The sequence below is a fragment of the Leptodactylus fuscus genome, chromosome 3 (genome assembly GCF_031893055.1).
Source record: "Leptodactylus fuscus isolate aLepFus1 chromosome 3, aLepFus1.hap2, whole genome shotgun sequence".
Classification (NCBI taxonomy): Eukaryota; Metazoa; Chordata; class Amphibia; order Anura; family Leptodactylidae; genus Leptodactylus; species Leptodactylus fuscus.
The window spans coordinates 49,608,215-49,624,827 of record NC_134267.1 but is presented as its reverse complement, the minus strand read 5'-3'; the positions used below and the strand labels follow the sequence as shown (position 1 = coordinate 49,624,827).

The window sequence follows — 16,613 nt, the reverse complement described above, 5'->3', positions numbered from 1 at the left end:
CTCTGATATATTGTGTGTGATCAGATGAGAGTGTGAGATCATTATGTACGATAGATAGATAGATAGATAGATAGATAGATAGATAGATAGATAGATAGAGCAGTATAGGACTGTATGGGAAATGTCTAACTGTAGGAAACTGCTTGGATAGACCTCATGCACAAAATAGTGAAAACCAAATTGGTGAAGGGGGGGGGGGGTTACGAAGACTGGCATTTTTATATCCTGTATCAGTAGTGTATGCCTTATTTACAGCAGGTACACTGTCTACCCATAAATCAGGTGCACCCTCTGCAGGGGAGATCTGGACCTGCACACTGCTTATGTCAGCCGTAGATTTCAGGCATCAGTTATGTCCGTAAACTGGAGGAAATCATCATAAACCTGGCAGGGAGAATTTAGGAAAGTGGTGAGCGTGGAATAAAAGAAAAACTAAAGTAAAATTTTATGCACAAAAAAACCTGAGTTTTATAAGAAAAAAAAGGAACATTTGTGTACCTTGTACGCCACAAAAGTAACATATGTATAGTAAGTCACACTGTTGATTTCAGAGGGGCTATTCACATTTCCTAGTTTTTGACTGTTTTCACGAATGTGTCAATAAATAGACTCAAGTCTATGACAAATTCATGAAAATGACAGCTCTACAGATGGTCATGAAAAATGGATGTTACATCTGTTCTACAACATTTTGTGTGCATGTAGCCTTAGGCTGCATTCACACGGAGTAAGGCGCCGCTTATTCTGACACATAAACACGTATCAGAGTGAGCGCAGTAAAACAGAATCGCGTATCACATTGAAAGCAGTAGGTAAAAAAGCCTCCCATTGAGTTCAATGGGTAGCGCGCGTAAGACCGAACCCATTGAAGTCAATGGGATTCTGTTTTACTGTGCTCACTCTGACACGTGTCAGAATGAGCGGCGCATTACTCCGTCTGAACGCAGCCTTAATGTGTTTTTTGCTAAGGAGGACTTCTCACCACTTGTATCATATCACTAAATAACTGTCCATTACTATTCCCTTTGTCAAAATGGAATTGGCCGTACACACTGACACTCTCCAGTCAATACAGAAAGTGTCAAAGTCTACAGGGAAACCTCACCAACAGGTAACATCTAGCTATTTATACAGAAATTTCTAGGAAGAACAACACAAAGTTATAAGAAAATGTTACTTAAAGGGGCTCTATCATTGGAAAAAGTCATTTTAACTAATCACATCCTTGCATAGCCTTTAGAAAGTCTATTCCACACCTACCTTTTGTATGTAAATTGCCTCAGTAGATTTTGAATAAGGGCTCGTTCACATCTGCCCCCGGGAGTCTGTTTTGCAGGTTTCCGTTTCCTGCACAAAACAGAGCAGATGACGGAAACCTGCCGGACTCTTTCAAACCCATTCATTTTAATGGGTTTGAAAGATGTCCGGCCGTGAGTGCTGGTGAGCATTTTATGCGCTCCGCGGCGAAACCGTGTTTTTTTTTTTGTTTTTTTTTTTTTTAAACGGACACAGAGTCGGACATGCAGTACTCTGTGTCTGGTTTTTAAAAAACGGATTCATCGCGGAGAGCATAAAACGCTCACCGGTGCTCACGGCCGGACTCTGCATGGCAGAAGACGGAAACCTGAGAAAGGACTGCCAAACGCTAGTGTGAACCCAGTGTAAGTCTGTTTTTATTCGGACCATTGGCCTCTGTAGCTGACTGAACAGAATGCTGTGAAAAGACGAAATCCTGACCAACCCAACATCCTGTGGAGCTGGACGAGTCCTAGGGTCTCAATGCTTACTAGACATGACTATATAGTTCCAGTCACCTCTGCACATGAATTTATTAAAAAAATTGCACCAGTTTTGTGGTATAAAACAACAAAAAGTTACAAAATGTGGTGCATGTGATATTTGCAGTAAAACTTTACAAAAGTGGCAAGAAATAGGTGGGATTTCATAGGACTGATCGATCACAGACCAGCAGATTCACTATATCTTGTGCCAGAATGATGGTACATATAGCACAAGTCTTATAGCAGGTATAGGTTTACATTTCGAGCATGGCACCAGCCAAAGATGTGCAACTCTTAATAAATTTCCTGTGCATTTCGGTTTAAAACTTGTGTATGGAATCGTGTAAAACTTCCCCTATGTATTTGATTGTAAAGCGAGTGGAGTCAGAAAGCGTTCCTCTACTGATCCGTCTGCCATGGGCGACTAAGAATTGTGTCCTAAAATAAAAAGGGATAAGGGAAAGTATAACCTGTAACAGGCTTATTCCTCAAAACACTATCTGTATACAGGTTGGAGTTCCTGGACTGACCACGTACGTGTAAACCGAACTCCATGTACAGTTCTGATGCAGGGAACGTCTAGATCACTACTCTGTCAGTGCAGGATAGTTGCGGTCCAGCTGTTCAGGAGTTCATTACATCATAAATCACTATAATACAGTGAGTCCCAATCATACACTGTCAGTTAAGTAAGGAGATACCGCTACACACCTTCATGGACATAACACAGGCAGATGAATAAACCCAAATCTATTAAGTGTCTACAAGGCTGTTTGTGACAGAGGTTGCAGATCCTACAGACTGACACATTCCTCAGTTTCTTGCTTCTAAGTTGGCCGCACATAATATAATTCTTGGCCAAACAGTTTCCCACCCAACATCCAAAATGTCACATACGTACCTGTCAGGCCTAGCTGAATGAGTGAGAAAATGGCCGCCAGAGGGTCTGACATCAGGAAATAGTTAGGATGTTCCTATGTGTGTCACATTGTTGATGAATTCCTTTCACCCACCAAATACCGGATGTGACCGCAGCTTTGACCTTTCCCCTATGTTTTGCTAATTTGTGCACATTATGGAGGCTTTGCCTGATATGTAGTTCTCTGGCCATGGACCACTCATGGTATTAAGTGGAAATCCAAACTCCAAGTTCTCCACTGCTGACCATTTCTGAAGGATGTCACAAAACTCTCTTTTTTAGGGACTATCATGAATGTGAACATGAGGGTCATATATCTTTATTATCCTAAATCACAGCAGATTAATCGTCTAGTGGGGGAAGGGCGAGAGGAAACGCCTTTAATGAATGCTGGTAAGCAGTAGGGTACAGGCATGGCAAGTGCTTTGTGTGGGCGAATAGTTGCCAACAGACCTGAATTTGCTAGGACTGACCCAGCAAATATTTGTAAGCGATCGCTACCTATTGTTTTATTCCAATGGGTAATATTTTACCAATCTCTGATCCTCCATAGATCCGTCTCCTCCTTCGCTCCAGGTATGACCGCATATTACAGCTACACACTGAACACACTCGGGACACGGCCATTCAGTATCCAGATGTGATGCGTGGTGAAACGCTCCAATTTGCCCGCGGTGTTTTACAGTACTTGCAAAGTGGATGGGATTCATGCAAATCCCATGCCCACTTTGCGGTAAAACCGCAGCGCGGAGACGCTGTGATTTCCAATACCGGCGCTGTTTTGAAAATTGCAGCATGTCAATAATATCTACGGAAATGCCGGCGGCTTTCCTATAGATATAATGGTACCGTAACAGAAAGTCCGTGGAGGAAAACTCCGTGATCATTCTGTTGAAAGCGCTGCGGGAAGAACCGCGATGTGCTCCTGCCATGGTTTTTATAGCTGCGAATCATCCCGTGGGGCCTTAGCCTAAAGGCTTAATTAAGGGGGTTATCCAGCTTCCAAAAATTATCTGAAAAATACATCCACAGCAGTGCTACATAGATGCTGTCCGCCGGTGCAGCCTTTGCCTGGCTTTATTATACTTGCTGCTCCTTGTATCACTCTCTGTGTACCCCTCCCTTCTCCACTCTCCCTTGCAATGAAATAAGATGGAATAAATCACACCCCCATCTGAGGTCACATGATGCTGTGAGGTTTCTTTGCTGCTCAGAGAGGGGGGTCTGAGTGAGCAGCAAACAAAGAATGAAAGCAGGCAGAGGCGTCATCGGAAATGTAGTTTATCCACAGATTCACTCCATGTAAATAATTGTGATACAAGGAGTAGCAAGTAAAAGAAAGCCAAGCAAAGGGTGCACAAGCGAACAGTGTGGATTTAGCATTGCTGTGGATGTATTTGCAGATAATTTTTGGACTCCAGAAAACCCATTTAAACATTGCTGGTCTATATTTAGGATAGCCCATCAATATGTCATCAATGTAGATCTGACTCCTGCCCCCTCCCCGGGTGGATTAGCACAATAAATCCCTTCTTTGGTTACATTAGACTTGTCTGTAAAAGCAATATGGTTCTCGCTACAGCTCAGTCCATACACTAGAACCAGTACTAAGTACAGCCAGCATACAATACATTAGGGAGTGCAGCCCCTTCATTGTACAGACTGGACCCTCACCAGAGAACAGATGATCAGACACAGACACTGTCCAGGGTCGGGACCATAGCAAGGAATCTAAAGCACAGACACATACTGATAATACTCTGTAAGGTACACTATTTAGCTGATGTCATTTATTTGTCCACCAGTAACACACTTGGCATATTTACTAGCGCCACAACACCAATTGCATGGCCAATGGTGTAGTTACATGACTGTACCTTTATAACTTGGGAAGGGATAGGTTAGTATTTTTATGAGGGTAAAAATAGAATTTAAATGAGTTGTACAAGATTAGTGAAATAGGGATCAGGTTTTTTTTCTTCAAATGAATAGCGCCCCTCTCACTTGTGGGTGTCTCTAGTATTGCAGCTCAGCCGCATTCAAGTGAATAGAGATTCAACAGCAATACCAACGACAGTTTATAAATAAAGATGTTGTATTTCCCTGGGTATAAAAAAGCAGATCTGTTTTTACTAACCTCAGAATCCCTTATGTAAGTAGAGATGGTTGTAATTCTGATCGGTGTTATTACTTGTGCATTATACTGTGTACATTCTCTGCAACCCAATACGTTTTCATCTAAGATCTGAGATTTGTTCATCATTATCTATAGATAGTCTGTGAGTACATCAGCCATAAAGCAGTACTATGTATGTACCATCAAATGCAAAAACAGCAACAATAGCAATAAAACAGTCCTATGTATGTACAACACAATGCAAAAACAGCAACAACAGTCAGCCATAAAACAGTCCTATGTACGTACTATCAAATGCAAAAACAGCAACAACAAGCAGGTGAATACAAACCTGTCAATCTTGTACCCCATCTCTCATAACTTACCGTCAGCAGCCCCTGCTTGGAGTAGTCGCCTTCACCCTGGAGCCTTGTTCTCATCCTGTGTTCAGTCCTCACTGTCTGCAACCGGTTTAGTGTTGTAGCGACTGTTGCTAGGCCAAACACCAAGGGTTGCACAACAGACATTGGCTTAATATACTCCTGGCAATGCAATGCTGTGGATTACTATGTCATTGTCATATAGAGGCCACCATCTCCACCAGGCTTCTAACCATATAGCGGTGACATTCACAAGCCAGTACTGTGTAAATATTTGCATTGTGGGCTTGTCCTTGGGGTGTTTGTTAATAATTAGACATATTTTGATAAAGGTGATGCCATGTTTGCTTTGTATACACAGTAGTAGGCCATGTTTATAGCATATTGCTCTCTCACAAACAGGCCGTCCTCCGCAGGCAGGATTTCTCATCTCTGGAGAATTCTATCAAATATACATCTTTTAGTTAATCTGTTTTTCCAATAATTTGGAGTATTTACAGTAAAGTCTATGGGGCCATAGATTAAAATGGATTACAAAACTGATGACAGAGATGAAATCCAATGTGATCTGCCATTACACAGGCTGTAATACGGTAAAGATAAGACATGTAGAAATGTAAAGAGACTGACAAAACAGAAAGGAATAAGACGCGTAAATGTGCTGACTAAATATAAGCCATATATGAATTATACATACATATGGCACGCCAGTGACAGACAGACTACAGGGAAATATTAAAGAAACATAAAAGGCGTAATGGTAGCCGTATATGTTATACTAGCTTTTCCATGCCCCCTTCCCCCGTCTTACCTACCCCGTGCCCCCCCACCCTGCGGCCCGCTGGAACTCTTTACCTCCACTCCCTCCTGGCGCCCGCCACCCCACTTTATCCCTACCCGCTTCCCCATGTGGTCACTCCTTCCTCCTACCCCATGCCCCATTCCTCCGTCTGATCTACCTCATGCCCCCTTTTCCCCCCACCAGACCATGCCAACCGTGTGTCCCCTTTCCCCCTACCAACCTGTGGCCCCATCCTCACCACACCCTGGGCTTCCCGTGCACCGATGTTACAACTTGTAGTGTCCAGAGACGGCTGACACTGCGGGACAGCTGGCCGAACTGGCGTTCCAGAGCGGGGCGCAAGCGACCCCCTGTCCGGCCGTGGCAGAGTACAGCAGTCCCGTGGTGAGGCCACACAGGTGGGGCAGTGTATGGACTTGTCGCTGCCCCAGAGTAGAGGCCCTTGTGCAGGACGCTCCCGACCTCTCAGAGACGCCATGTTGGTGTGGACGGCGGCCGGACAATAACTCCGCCCACATAGAAAAGCGGCACCCAATCAGGTGATCTGCTGAAAGGGCTGGGATGACGTCATCCGAGGTCCTACAGCGTGCCAGGTCCTGCAGCAAATTGAACCGTGAGACGCACCGGGCACAGGAGTGAATTGCGGTGGTGTATGGGAATTCCATGTAGCCCAGGGGTGCTCACTAGAGATGAGCGAACACTGTTCGGATCAGCCGATCCGAACAGCACACACCCATAGAAATGAATGGAAGCACCTGTGATGCCGGCCGGCGGCAAAGTCAGCATCACAGGTGCTTCCATTCATTTCTATGGGAGCGTGCTGTTCGGATCGGCTGATCCGAACAGTGTTCGCTCATCTCTAGTGCTCACACTTTGTCAGCATGTGAGCTACTTCTTAACATGAGCAAGCCCTAAGATCTACTACCCACTTCTTGTGGGCGGGGCTGAGGCGGGCCTGTGGGCGGGGCTGGCCCATGGGTGGGCGTGTCTATGGGTGGGGTGTGTCTATGGGCGGGGCTGTGCATGTGGGCTTGCAGATCGTGAGAGGTGGCCGCCCAGGCATCCCCGCTGTCTGCTTCTTCACAGCGCATGCTGAGAGTTATCCCTGGACACTGGCAGGCTGGGGCTGCGGAAACCTCACCTGCCAGTGTCCGTAGATGACTCTCAGCCTGCGCTGTGAACAAGCAGCACCCCGGCCCCCTCCATCCCTAAGAGCGGCCTGCAAGTGCTTGTTCACAGTGCAGGCTGAGAGTCATCTACGGACACTGGCAGGTGAGGTTGCCGCAGCCCCAGCCTGCCAGTGTCCAGGGATAACTCTCAGCCTGTGCTGTGAAGAAGCAGACAGCGGGGATGCCTGGCTTCATCCTGCGATCGACCCATACGTCCATCGCGATCGACCGGTAGATCGCGATCGACGTATTGGGCACCCCTGATGTAGCCTATCGTTCAATCCGGGACCCAAGGTATGTATGTGCGCATTTTCAGACAAATCTGTTCGCCCGTGTAGGTGTGATTGAAGAACAAACATCCAAACACAGAAACACACAAACATCCAAATATTAGTAGGATTCATTATTAAATAAAGCAGCATGAGCTTAGCCTGTGAACATGGACAAAGCACTTCCCATATTAGCCACTAGAGGGAAGTATTCTCTGCTGAAAAGTCTGAGAACACTCAGATACTCAGATAAGGATTGAAAGGTGGAAATACATGTAAGGCGTGTGCATTGTCAGTGTGGTGTAAGGCGTGTGCATTGTCAGTGTGGTGTAAGGCGTGTGCATTGTCAGTGTGATGTAAGGCGTGTGCATTGTCAGTGTGGTGTAAGGCGTGTGCATTGTCAGTGTGGTGTAAGGCGTGTGCATTGTCAGTGTGGTGTAAGGCGTGTGCATTGTCAGTGTGGTGTAAGGCGTGTGCATTGTCAGTGTGATGTAAGGCGTGTGCATTGTCAGTGTGGTGTAAGGCGTGTTCATTGTCAGTGTGGTGTAAGGCGTGTGCATTGTCAGTGTGGTGTAAGGCGTGTGCATTGTCAGTGTGGTGTAAGGCGTGTGCAGTGGCGTAACTACCACCGTAGCAGCTGCCACAGGGCCCGGGACATTAGGGGCCCGGTGACAGCTGCTACCGCTGCTATCATTATTCTCTGAGGTCTTTTCGGACCCCCGAGTATAATGATCGGGGCCCCCTGTTGGTGGAATACTTTCCACCAACAGGGGGCCCCGAAGCTGCAGCAACGGCTGAGACACAGGAGCTGCAGCTCTGGCTCCTGTCAGGGCTGCAGGACGCTCCCCCTCTCTCCCCCCTCCCTTTCTCTGCTGTCCTCTGCCCACCAATGAGAGGAGGAGGCGGGGCTTATCCCTGCCGAGCTCCTGCCATCCGTCCTGCACTGGAGGAAGAAGGAAAATGAAACTAAAGCTACACAGGTACGTACTGGGGTTACTTATTAATATCAGGCATATGGGGGGATTACTTGTGTTTTAGTAACTCCATGTGCCTCATATTAATAGCAGTTAACCCCATCATCTCCCTGACATTAACCCCTGTGTGCCTCACTGAGAGGAAAGAGTTAACCAAAGATGAAGAACTCAAGGAGAACATTTTTGTCTTATCTGCTTTTTGCTATAGAAGAAGGTCACCCACGTAGGGCAAGGACTGATTAATAGTTTTTTGGCTTTGAACCACCAAGTGCAGATGGCTCGTTACCTTGAATATATTTTTGTATAATCAATCACTTATTGCATATTTTAGATAACGCTTAAGAAACTGTGTATAAATAAAGCATGAACCTTTTCTTAGGCGCGCACACGCCATCTTATGTGCAGATACAGTTGTCTGTGTCTTCATTTTAAGTATATGGTGAGGGAGTAGGGATCCGGACCCTAGACTCCAACTAATTTGGAAACAGTCAACAACAGCTGGCCTTCTTTAGGAAAGCCAACTTATCATTACTGGCGCCCGAACAGGGACCTGCATAACGGGGACCGCTCTGAACCGACGTGGCGATCAACTGAGCCAGAGGGACTGCGGATACGGCAACACAAAACCTGGCCAGGTAAGGAGCTGAACTTACACTCTTCTGTGCTCCTTTCTGTCTTGCTGTCTCCTCTCTCTCGCTGTCTCAAGATCGGCGCGGAGGTAAGGACATAAGCGTGCCCCCCCGCAGGTCAATTTGAACTCTGTTTTTTTTCTCTTGTTGACTGTTTTTTGTTTGTATGTCCTAACCTGAAAGGGATAGAGTACAGAGGCGAAGTATTGTTCGTTCGGGCTAAAACTGTTACCCAGAGCCTGGCCGTGGCTTCACAGACACGGAGCGTTGTGCAGTGGGAACAGTGCCAGTGCTAAAATCACTTTGGAACGAGCCTAGTAGCCTGCCTGTACAAGGACGCTGGACCGTAGTCTGGTTGTTTCCTAGGGAATAGCAGTGACATGCTAACCATCCTCTGTATTGCTGGTGTGATCTGTTTTGGAGCATATATAGCAGTTAGGATTTATCTTAACGTAAAGAAAGGAAGCCCTGAACCGTGGAGCATTCTCGGTCCCGATTTTTGGTAGTAATCCGTAGTTACAGGTTAAGGAACGCAGGAAAGGAGATCACAATTGATCCTCCGGGCGCTTCCGGGTAACTACGAAGTAAAAAATGGGACACACAGAATCAAAAGGGGTTACGGCAACCCACATAGTAATCTGCCAATATGGCAAGGAACAAGGAAAAAGGGCTAAAGCAATGCTAAAATGCTTCAAGATCCAACATGAAGATGTTTTTGACCCCAGTACCTGGACAAAAGTCCAGGAAACAAGGGGAGGGATAGTTACAGACAATGGATGGGACACAACAGTAACTAACATGAGAAATCTATCCCAAAAAGCAAAAGATCAAGGATGGACATACGATAGAAACAAAAAGATATGGGATATCACTGATACCCGACCAACACCTGGGGGCCAGATCCCGGTCCCAAGTGCGCCCCCTTCGTATGCTAAGACAGTTAGTGACCCTCAAGTATGGACTTGCTCCAACTGCGGTCAACAAAATCCAGGCTGGAGAAACAATTGCCTAGCCTGTGGCACTCCTAAGCCCCACACTGAGTCCTTGTACCCAGTGGTGGAGAGAAGAACTCTCATTAGACCACCACAAGACCCGGCTAACCCAAATGCCCCAAGAGAAGCGGTAACGAGGACATATGACGAATACAAGCCCTGGCAACCTGGGGATCAGATGTCCCTGCTACAAAACGCCCCAAATCCTGGGACGGCTCCTGTCAGTTTCTGTAGATACTTACAACAGATTCAAGGGACATACAGAGCCACCTGGATTGATATGATGGACCTTTGTAGAATGAAGATGAGCCCGGTGCAATTCTCTCAACTTCAAACTCATATTACTCCCCATTTACCTAATGGCGGGGAAATCAGATCCGTTGCATCAGGAGCTCAATTCATGGAGCATTTGGATACCTTCTGCCAAAACCAACAAAGGCAGAAGGGAGCCTCAGGACCAGTAATCCAGGGTTCCCAAGAGCCAGTGACAGATTACCACCACAGATTAACCCAATCGTACCAAGATGAAGGACTCGACTTAGGAGAACCAGCAGTCAGACGACTGTTAACCAGGGCATTCATGGATGGACTGAGATCACAGATCTCAGATAAACTAAAGCTATGTTGTCCTGATTGGAGACAGGCAGAGAATGTGGATGAGATGGTAACCAAAGCATGTGGAATACAGTTGGATTTACAAGAGGGGAAACAAAAGAAGGTCATGGTAGCAGTGGCTACTGAAAAGCCCAACCAGAGACCGCGAAAGGGTCCCACCTGCTACTATTGTGGAAAAATAGGACACGTTATCAAAGAGTGTCGGAAGAAAAAGAAAGAGGAAAAAGAGGGTGATAAAGAGATAGAAAAAAAAGATTGACTATGCCCGGTTAGGAGCCAAGACGCCAGGGGTCCATTCATTCAGGTCCCCATACAAGTCTCTGGACTCCAAACCCAAGCTCTAGTGGATACCGGGGCTTCAAGATCTATGATACCCTCTGATCAATTGTCCCTCGAAGAAATATCAAGTGACAGAGTTAATGTATCAGGCTTCGATGGCCGCCTTCAACAAATCTCTCTTACCCATCCTCTTAAAACAAAGATAGGCCCACATATACTTGTATCCAGATTCCTAGTGGGAGGCTCAGGAACAATGGCCCTCCTGGGTGCGGATTTGCTATCCCGTTTACAGGGGAGCATACAGTATATGGAAGATGGTAGTGCCATCTTACGGGTCCCTTCGGATCTAGAACCAGAAGCTTTGTGTCAGATACTCAGCTTGGAGACAGAGGATGAGACAGTGCCTACCTCCCCCCTTTCTACTCTTCTTGACTCTCTGCCCACTCAACTCTGGGCAAAGGATAAAACTGATATAGGCAACATGTCAGTTGCCCCAGTGAAAGTACTATGGAAAAAGGACATTAAACTGCCTCAACTTCAACAGTATCCTCTTAATCCATCTCAGGAGAAATCCTTATCTGAACAAATCGACCCGCTACTGGAAAGAGGTGTACTTATTCGACTTAAGTCACCCGCGAACACCCCTTTATTCCCAGTCAAGAAGAAGACCGGTAAAGGACAACCGACAACGTATCGCATGGTTCATGATCTTCGAGCAATAAACTCGATATTAGAACCCCTTACTCCGGTTGTGCCGAATCCGCATACTCTATTGAACCAAGTACCACCAGAGACAGAGTTCTACACGGCTATAGATATAGCGAACGCATTTTTTTCTGTACCATTACACCCTGACTGTTATCACCTTTTTGCGTTCACGCACAAAGGTGTTCAATATGCGTGGACAAGACTGCCACAGGGAATGGTCCATTCTCCTACCCTGTATTCTTCAGCAATGGCGTCTGTCCTCTCAGCCTTTCAATTACCTCATGGGTGTGTACTTTTGCAATATGTTGATGACCTCCTTCTTTGTTGTCCGAACAAGGAAGTCTGCATACAAGCCAGCTTGGAGCTGTTACATTTTCTGGCCGCAGCACACTGTAAAGTTTCTAAAGACAAACTACAGTTTGTACAAAGAAAAGTTATCTTTCTGGGTCACTGCCTATCAGCTGGGCAAAAACACCTGAGCCCATCACGGATCCAAACCATTCAACAGGCAAAACTCCCAACTAACGTGAAACAACTCCGAGCCTTCTTGGGCCTTGTCTCCTATTGCAGACAATGGATCCCAAACGCAGCAAAATTCCTTTCTCCCTCTCATCAGAAGGCGTCGCTGCATTCCAAACTTTGAAACAGGAGTTGTTGAGGGCTCCTGCCCTCAGTTTGCCTAATTACCAACATCCTTTTTTTCTCTTCATTAGAGAACTGAATGGATTTGCTCTTGGCATACTCACTCAAAAATTTGATGGCAAGCACAGACCTCTAGGATATTATTCAGCGCAGCTGGACCCAGTTGTGAAAGCTGCCCCCACCTGTCTAAGAACTGTTGCTTCAGTTCAAGCCATCCTTGACAAAGCATCCGACGTGTCTCTGGATTATCCTACCACTATCTTGACTACCCATGATGTCTATGCCATACTGTCACAAGTACAGACAAAACATCTGCCTATGGCCAGACAGGTGCGCATGCAATGCGCGCTCCTCCTCCCTCCCAACCTCACTTTTCAAAAACTCACAAGTCTAAATCTAGCGGAACTCCTAATCTTCGCAGATTTAGAAGGGGGGAGTGATGTGGGAGACACTGAGACTGAGAGTGATGAGGCAACAGAATCACCTATGATTTTTGAGCATGACTGCACCGAACTGATAGAAGCAGAATCACAACCTTTTCATACCATCTCGAGGACCCCATTGCCCAATCCAGTACATGAATTTTTTATCGATGGCAGTAGATATGCTGATGAAAAAGGAAAATTCCATACTGGATATGCTGTGGTCACCCTGCATGAGACAGTGACATGTGGTCCTCTGCCACCAAGCCAGTCTGCCCAAGTTGCAGAACTAACGGCACTAAAAGAGGCCATAGAAAGAGCAGGTGATGCCACAACCAACATCTATACCGATTCAGCATATGCACATGGCGTTATACATGACTCAGGTCATATTTGGGCAGTAAGGGGATTCCTTACAGCAGCAGGAAATCCCATCAAGCATGGAGATTTGATTAAACAACTTGTGGAGGCGGCTGCAAAAAGCAAGGATCTTGCAGTGGTGAAAGTAGCCGCTCACACACGTGCAGGTACCAAGGAAGCAAGAGGAAATGACTTGGCTGACAAAGCAGCCAAAAGGGCTGCACTCCTCCCATTACGAGGAGGTAAAAGCAGTCACAGACCTGTCTTCCATGGAACTGTTAAAACAAGCCACTCAGGCTTTAACTGAGGAAGAACTTGATGAATGCACTAGAAAAGGGATCTTGATGGAAGAAACATGGCATGTTAATGGACTACCAGTCCTACCAAGAGTTTGGTTCCCAGCCATTTATTCTGCTTTACATCTTCCCAGTCATACTAGTGCAAATGTGATGGTGCAACAAGCTAAACAAACCTGGCATGCACCAGGATTCAGACAGTACGCAAACGATCGGATCAGGGCCTGCCACATCTGTCAGGCCAATAATCCTGGACAGACTGTTAAAGTTCCACCAAAGCACTTACCTAAGGCCCACTATCCGTTCCAGAGGCTTCAGATTGATTATATACAGATGCCAAAAAGTGGCCAATACGAGTACGTGCTTGTCTGTGTGGACTTATTCTCGGGGTGGCCGGAAGGGTACCCCGTAAAAGCGGCTACCGCAAAGAGTACTGCGGCAAAAATTGCCACAGAACTAGTCCCGAGATTTGGTCTGCCCGAAGTCATTGAGTCAGACCGAGGAACTCATTTTACTGGTCAGGTGTTCCAAAACATATGCTTGGCCCTAGGCATTGACTCGGCTCTGCATACCCCTTACAGGCCACAAGCCTCAGGCAAGGTGGAAAGGCTAAATGGTACTCTCAAACTGAAAATCCAAAAGGCAATGCAAGAAACACGTAAACCTTGGACACAATGTTTACCAATTGCTTTATACTCTGTGAGAACCGCGCCCTCGGGCAGAACCAGGTTATCACCATATGAGATATTGTTTGGGAGGGCGCCACAGCTGGGATGTTACTTTCCACAACAGCTAGAACTAAATTGTGACAGCCTGACCGCATATGTCATAAGTCTGCAGAAATTGCTGAATGTTAACCATTCTCGAGTATTCTCTTCCCTCCCAGACTCTGAAGCTGATGCAGGAGCACATAAACTGCAGCCTGGTGACCTGGTCTACGTCAAGAAGCACACCCGAAAGAGTTTTGAACCAAGATTTGATGGTCCATTCCAAGTCCTTCTGACGACTCCCACATCTGTAAAGCTAGAAGGAAGAGAAACATGGATCCATGCCAGCCACTGCAAACTTGCCTCTTGATCCTGATCATGATCGGATCAAGCATATCCTTTTTGAAAGAATCTGATTCTAGAGAAAACATGTTACTAACACATCACAGAATACTAAACCAATATTTGAATGTGTCTGATTGTTGGATATGCACCCATTCCCCGGTAACTGCCTCCTCCATGGCATATCTAGCTATACCTGTCCCATTTGAAGAGTTTTTCAATTCAGGCTCATGTTGGGATCAAAGGGCTAACAGTAATGCACAATTTAGCAGCCAATGGAATGTTAGTGTACCAATCCCATTAGCAGGATGGACGTCCCCTCCATGGTGGGCGGGGGTCATGGCATCGACATCGAAAGATCACAACCAGTATCTAGCATTCAAGGGAGGCAATTGGGTGAGGAGGAACTATACACAAGTTGTACAGTTGGGGGATGTGCCCCTAGAAGAACTAAAAATAATGTTTAACAGAACTGTAAACAGTATAGGAACTCCCGATGCATGGAAACCTTCCCTGCTTGAAAGAAAGATCATAGACCCTAACTGGGAGTGGGCATTCCTATTTAAAAATGGTAACAATGATACCTGTAATAAGGAAGCATATAATTTGTGGTGCAATGAATCTGCTGAGTATAAACCAGGTGAGGCTACATGTGGTAATCCAGATGTAGGATACTGTAGTCCACTAGGACAGTATCCTGGTTGGTGTGTTATACAAAATATCACTAAATTAATTGATCTTGCACATCGTCTAATTTTGCAACACTCTCATCTCTGGGATCTTCCAAGGGGGGTGTACTGGGCTTGTGGAAAGAACGCCTACAAGTGGCTCCCAGTAGGAGTTAATGGTACCTGTACGGCTGTTAGACTAACACCTGCCACTTTTATAGTTAATACTGATGACCTCCCTGTGAATAAGATCCCCAGACATTTGCTCACAAAAAGAGCGACAGACAACAAGCCACGACCCAGTGGAAGACCCCATCTGGTACAAATGTCTTCAACTAATAAGATTTTTAGTACATTGTTTCTTTATCCCATGGTAATGCAAACTTGGGATAAATTGGTAGAAGCTACCGATTATTTGGATGATCAGATATTCGAAATACTCAACCTACTCAATGCTTCAGTAGCTGTACAGAAACAACTCATAACAGTTACTAACCAACATACTATAGTGCTTGATTACATTACTGCTGCACAGGGGGGCATGTGCCAGATAGTAGGCCCCACCTGTTGCCATTATGTGGATACAGAAGGAGTAGTGCAAATCACAGCTGGTCTGGATAAACTTGCACAGTTAAGGGAAAAACATGATAAAATGGTCCTAGCCGAACAAGACACCTGGTGGTCAGGAGTACTTTCTAGCCTTAACCCAGCCAATTGGTTTAAAGGCGTAGGCGGATGGTTGGTTGGGATACTCCAAGGTTTTTTGCAAATTATACTAATCCTCTTTGCTATATATGTAGTATGGAAATGTTTAAGATGTATCTGTCAGCAGGTGTGTAGAAGTCCAAGATCAACTCCTATCTAACTCTTTGTGTCTTATTCCCTCTAGTGTTGGCGCTCAAATGAAGAAGTCTCTTGGTGGGGGATATGCCTGTGTGTCCTCGGAGGATGGTTGTAGGACCCAGAAGCATCCACAGCCCTGGACAACCCGCGGTTCAGATAGTATCTGAGGTTCACATCGGCTATCAATCCTTTGCCAGGATCCAGACTTCTCCATCAGCGCCAAAGGGGGGACTGAGAGGAAAGAGTTAACCAAAGATGAAGAACTCAAGGAGAACATTTTTGTCTTATCTGCTTTTTGCTATAGAAGAAGGTCACCCACGTAGGGCAAGGACTGATTAATAGTTTTTTGGCTTTGAACCACCAAGTGCAGATGGCTCGTTACCTTGAATATATTTTTGTATAATCAATCACTTATTGCATATTTTAGATAACGCTTAAGAAACTGTGTATAAATAAAGCATGAACCTTTTCTTAGGCGCGCACACGCCATCTTATGTGCAGATACAGTTGTCTGTGTCTTCATTTTAAGTATATGGTGAGGGAGTAGGGATCCAGACCCTAGACTCCAACTAATTTGGAAACAGTCAACAACAGCTGGCCTTCTTTAGGAAAGCCAACTTATCACTCACCATAAGAGTTACTGATATGTGAGACATATGGGGGTAATAATAATGAAGATACTTTATTATTACCTCCATGT

The 16,613-nt window shown here is 45.7% G+C and overlaps 1 protein-coding gene across 1 annotated transcript; it reads left to right on the top strand.

Annotated features, from left to right (window-relative positions):
* The first annotated feature begins 14,323 nt into the window (after positions 1-14,323).
* On the top strand, positions 14,324-16,181 carry LOC142196603 (uncharacterized). Its single transcript, XM_075266575.1, has one exon. It carries the CDS (start codon positions 14,394-14,396, stop codon positions 15,933-15,935), a length of 1,542 nt encoding a protein of 513 aa, XP_075122676.1. The 5' UTR covers positions 14,324-14,393; the 3' UTR covers positions 15,936-16,181.
* The last annotated feature ends 432 nt before the right edge of the window (positions 16,182-16,613 follow it).